The sequence below is a fragment of the Triticum dicoccoides genome, chromosome 2A (assembly GCF_002162155.2).
Source record: "Triticum dicoccoides isolate Atlit2015 ecotype Zavitan chromosome 2A, WEW_v2.0, whole genome shotgun sequence".
NCBI classification, from domain to species: Eukaryota; Viridiplantae; Streptophyta; class Magnoliopsida; order Poales; family Poaceae; genus Triticum; species Triticum dicoccoides.
Window position 1 is genome coordinate 394,773,192 of NC_041382.1, and position 5,500 is coordinate 394,778,691.

At 39.3% G+C, this 5,500-nt stretch overlaps 1 protein-coding gene across 6 annotated transcripts; it reads left to right on the forward strand.

Annotated features, from left to right (window-relative positions):
• The first annotated feature begins 709 nt into the window (after positions 1–709).
• Positions 710–4,593, forward strand: LOC119354672 (tryptophan synthase beta chain 2-like). Of its 6 annotated transcripts, none has more exons than XR_005171151.1 (8): positions 710–1,108; positions 1,198–1,296; positions 1,603–2,164; positions 2,419–2,487; positions 2,647–2,725; positions 2,898–3,036; positions 3,184–3,340; positions 3,452–4,593. XR_005171151.1 is itself a non-coding variant. In XM_037621423.1 (3 exons), exons 1-3 carry the CDS (start codon positions 907–909, stop codon positions 1,608–1,610), a joined length of 309 nt encoding a protein of 102 aa, XP_037477320.1. In that variant the 5' UTR covers positions 710–906; the 3' UTR covers positions 1,611–2,387. The 6 variants fall into 6 exon arrangements, 1 of the variants encoding a protein (XP_037477320.1); XR_005171152.1 differs by having other exon boundaries at positions 711–1,108; positions 1,603–1,653; XR_005171148.1 differs by lacking the exon at positions 2,647–2,725 and having other exon boundaries at positions 711–1,108.
• The last annotated feature ends 907 nt before the right edge of the window (positions 4,594–5,500 follow it).

The following is a 5,500-nucleotide window of genomic DNA, read 5'->3' on the forward strand; positions in this document are numbered from 1 at the left end:
AAGCCTTGCCTTGAAGATGTTGATGTTGCATGGAATGACAGAAGGGTCATTCCTAGAGAGCTTCCAGCACAGCAAGACCTGATGCAGCATCTGCTCATAGTGGTGATGGGCAAGAAGGTTCATGAATAACTTTGGGTCTTTGGCGTCCAGAAAAAAAAACGGCATCGAAATCAACACAGTTTTGGAACAAACTTGAAATCTTCTCAATCCTTCTCTGTCCAAGAAGCATGTCACGAATTTGTGCACACCTATATGCATCAATTGAAGATATTAGGGGAGAAACCAACAATCCTGTTGTAGATGTGACAACTGAGCTCTCTCCGTTGGGCCTTGATTTTAATTCTCGACCATCAACTATCACACTTGGGTGTGTCAGCTATTTTTTATTTCACAAGAAGGGAAATCATTTCTCCTGTAACACAAGCAAAATAATGAAGGATTTGTAACTGTAACATTGTACTTCTTTGAAAAGAAATGAAAAGTGACATTTTATCCGAGTGCAGCATGTAGAGAAGAAAGACAGTCAGGTCAATGAGACGCCAGAGCCTTCTGTATTAGTTATGTACTGTAATTTGTATGTAATTGGTAGTTCAAAAGGCTAGAGCCAATTTTAATTCTCCATATTCTTTTCATGATTGCTGTTGAATTACATAGTATCCTTGGAAATATTGTGTTTAAAGGCACCGTCTGACGTATTGTATTTCCTTTTTTTTTACTATGTAGCACCGTGGTCCAGCTGATGGTGTCGCGGTTCTGCTCGGGCGCCATCGCCTGAAGGTCGCTGTTGCCGGTGACGAGGACAGATGGGAGGACGCTGCCGCAACGGATCTGCTCCCCATTCCCCTCCACCGTCGGTGACCATGTGCGGGTATCTCCCGGGATCCAGGTGTGGTCTCGCCGCCATGGATGCCAGAGGAGGAAGAGGCGCTCTTCCATGTCGGCTACAGGAGAAAGAGGAGGAGGAGGCGCTTCTCCGGCCAGACCCGGGGTCGGGGCCGGCACGCCACAGGCATCTACGCCTACGACCACGACCACACGCACGGGCTGACGCTGCTGATGAAGATGCGTACCCTTAGCCACGAATTTGTCCCCGATCCCATCCATGCAGGTGTTGACCATTGCAACTTCTAAGCACTCCTTGTCTGTTTCGATTAATTGTCTTCCTGCTCTGTTCACTGATGCAAACCATTTGTGCAGGTGGGCTTCGCTGCCATGGAATGACACCTCTGATCTCCCATGTAGATGAGCTCGGGTTCATGGAAGCCATGTCCATAAAGCAAACTGAGTGCTTCGAAGGTACTGACTAATTAACTCACTTGTGTGATCAGCAAGCAAGATTTCTTTAACGACATGAATCAGCATATCTGATTTTTTCTTGATTGATTTCTTGTCCTTGACCATGTCCCTGAGCTTTAGCTGAAGTAAGATGTTTCGGATTTTGCAGCATCAGTTGTGTGATACTGCTATTAGATTCTTCAAAAACTCTATATCTTATTCCCCTGTTTCATATTCTAAAATCCTGATTGTGATGTTTAATCTATACAATTAGTTCTAAGTTTGGCAAATTATATATGGATCTTAACCCATCTCTTGTGGAAAAAGTTTTGTAGAAAAGGAATCGGAAGCTCGGAGAGACCTCGCGTCAATCAACAGGTTTGACTCCTTTTAGTCTTTGGTTATTTTCAAAGTGAAAACCCATGAAATGTCGGGATCAAAATCCCAGGTCAGATGGAACTATGGGCATTCATGATTACTGTACAAGTAACCGATTTCGTGGAGCATGCTTCTTACTTTCTTGTCTGAATGCTTAATAGTATATTACCCTTGCAATGTAATGGAACCATAGACTTTATACCATTGAGTGTATGAAACACTGCATATATTTTTCTATTTTTTACTCAACAACAACCAATCAGTGTCAATGAAGGGTCTCTTACATTTATTAGCAGTTCCGACCATTTCCGGAGTACATACAAACCAGAAAAGTGGAAGCAAAACAAAATTTGGATCACATTTTAGATCTGTTGTTGAAAACAAAGTTTCTATCAGGATTTAGATATGTTATTTCCTTGTTCTAATCAGCATAAACTGAATTCTCTTATCTGATTGCAAATTATCATCAAACTGTGGTGTTTCATCGAGGATGATCTTTATCAACAATGAGGTAATTGTGCCTGGAAATTGCTTTCAAAATTTGAATGCTTTGGAGCTAACTCATGTTATAATTTTGCAACGATGAATTAGATCTTCATAGACAATTACATCTTTAGGTAATAAAAATGTTTATACGATGATTGGGTATAATATTACAGAAATTATGAAAATTCAATGGATTTTTTCATTATCATTATAGTAGTAATCAAAATGTTTTGTCTTGCACCATATTATTGGTTCAACATCTTTATTTGCATGATGTAGGAGGATTTGCAAAAGATGAGATTTCAAATGGCTTGAATAGGAAGAGATGCAGATCATTATTCTGGACAGGTTCTTGATCCTAACCAGATCACACTTTTTTGTTGTTGTAAAACTAGCGAATGCAATGTTTACTTTGACCCAGCTTATAACTGGATGAATGCAACATTTATTACAATCCACCTTGATGATTTCATCCATGACTGAGATATATTAACTCTTCAACCTTAGTTTTAATCAAGGATAATTGAAGCCTATTGATTTTGAATCGTTGACACATGGTTTGCTTGAGACAAGCGAAGCTGCCAAGGTGATTTGTACACCTAAACTGCTTCAAGTATTTGCCTGATTTGCATGGCAAGAATAGTAGGATTATACATGTTTGTTCTATTTCATTTGTCATCCCATGATTTATCCCACTTCTAAGTGTGACAACTAATGATGTCCTTGGATTTGATTTTTCTCGCTTTGCATGAATTCAGGTTAATGTCAAGGGCTTGAAACGTGTGAGGGAAGTAAACATGGATCTGATGGTGATGGGAATCTTTCTTATAAAGAAAGATACATAGGGTGTATTATCTGGTGCATATTAGATAATCAAAGTTGATGCATATGTTACAGGTATAGTGTTGTGCACCAATCTGGTTGATGTTTATAATCCAAGCAGATTTACCAATTAGAAGAACCATGTATTATTGTAGCTTTCTCTCTACATCAAGTACACATAAATATAATGCTAAAAATGTAGTATATTTTATTGTTCTGCAGATCTTCCCCGCGAGGCGCTACAGATCACATGGGCACTGTCATGAAGGCCGCGAAGGCGTGGCCGGCGGCATGGGTTAGCCTGTGGGTGGTACCACCATGCTGCTCTCGACGTGCATTGTGGTGCTGCTCGTGGCGGCTTTCGGAGGGAGACAAAGTGGTATGTGCTTTTCTAAACATATATATTCCCGAAGAACCTTTTTTGTGGTCCTGATGAATTGAGCGATTTGTTCTCTCATGTCTCTTCTCCTTCATTTCTACCCTGATGCAGCAGAACATAGAGAATTTGGGAGCTCCTCGGGTTTGGATCAGCAAGCCATGTCCGTTTGGTTTGGCAAAGGAAGGCCTTTTATCCTTTTTCTAGAATGCCATGAACATCTCTGAATTTTCACACTGGTTCCGACCGATGGTTAATATTTTTTTGAACATATTTGTGACTGGAGCCCACACATGCATAGTCATGGATCTGATTTTGTGTTTTGGACCTTGCTATTTCACTGATTTGGAACATGTATATGCAGTTCTAGGCTTCTAGCTAGATGGATTAATAGATATGTTGGACCTATGCATTTTATATTACCCACATGGATCTATGTTTATTATTTGATGCTCCTCCTTATCCTGGAGAAGAATTTTTGCAAACAGTTGTCATATTTGGAGATATGGATTTGTTGTCACTTCAGCATTATGCTTTCAGTGCTACAGAGTATGCGGTGAAATTAGATTAGATTGATGATTAGCAATTAACTATAGAACTGTTGGCAGCACCAGTTTAACATATGTTAATTTCTGGCCCATCTTTATTTGCTTTCGAGTTAAACTATGAATTTGAAAACAAAAAAAAATTATACATTTGTTGATGCTAAATTTATCAGTCCTTTTGTTTCGATAATCACCTCCTACATATGTGTTGCTGGGTAGTTTTCTTACTGCTACAGCTAGGTTGTTCTAGCAGGATAATGTATTTTCTTATGGAAAACACGGATGAGTAATTACGTGATATACTATTAATATTAAACTATGTTGTTTCTCTGAAACTAACTTTGTATTTCAGCTTTGGAAACTGGTGTTCTAACGTTAGTTCCGACAAGAGGGCCACTATAACCACCATCTGGTCAGAGTTTCGTCGCTGCGCCAACATTCGTGAAGGAGACGTCTGTGCATTTCATTTCAGGATCACTTCAAAGCGCTGCCTGGTTTTCACCGTGCACCGCCTCTAGATGCACCATCAAAGACACTGCATCCCCTGTGTCAATATAATCTATCACTAAGTACTCTTAATTATGCTCTATCCTGTGATAACTTATGGTTTGCTTTTGGCCCTCTTATCACATGCTTTTCAAGACGCTAAACATATGTTGTTGCTTATGTAAAGTGCACTATTCTCAGTCAGATGTTTCATGTTCAGATTCATAATGTCCTTTCTCTGTATATATATTTCTATTTCTACCGCTAAGTTTGTTAATTAAAACAATCATCCCAAACACTAATTAGAATAGGAAAGAGTGTTAAAGGATCGACTACAACCAGACACCGCCCAGCTCCCCCTCAAGAGGCGTGCCACGAGCGCACCCTAACACCTAGTGAACATTTTTGTAATACACAATGGACATTTTCTAATATACGTTAAAAATTTAAATAATATACAATGAACAATTTTGTAATACATAATGAACAATTTAATAATATACAATGAACATTTTTGTAATACACAATAAACAATTTTACAGTGCAAGGTGAACTATGTCATAATATACGATGAGCATTTTCTGAATACATCGCAGATTTTTGTAAAACAAAATGAACTTTTTATACAAATACACAATAATGAGAAGAAAGAACAGAAACAGAAAGTAAAAAAGGAAATGTAAAAGAAAGAAAATAAAAGGACAAAAAGGAATCAAAACAGAAAAATAGAGAACTGGAACCAAACAACTGAAAACCGGCCAAAACAGTGAAAATACTGGAAGCAAAAAAACCATAGAACAAAAACAAAAAAAAACCCCGTAAGAAACAAGGAAAACAACAGCGAACGAAATCCGTACGTGGGCCGGCCCAAGTGGCGACTTGCTTCAGCGAAGGCTCCTCCTTTTTGACGCCTGCGTCAAATAGGATTTGCCGTATACTACAGGAGCAACTAATTAATGAGCGCTCCTTCGGGAGCCTCACAACGATCAGCGCCACTTGACGCGCTCACAGCCATTCGCCACGTGTCGCGCTCTGGGCGCTCCCTCCGTATTTTTATTTTATTTTTACGCATGCGTTTTCGGCTTCTTAAACGGTTTTTTCTGGGTTTTTTTGATGTTTTGGTTTTCTACCG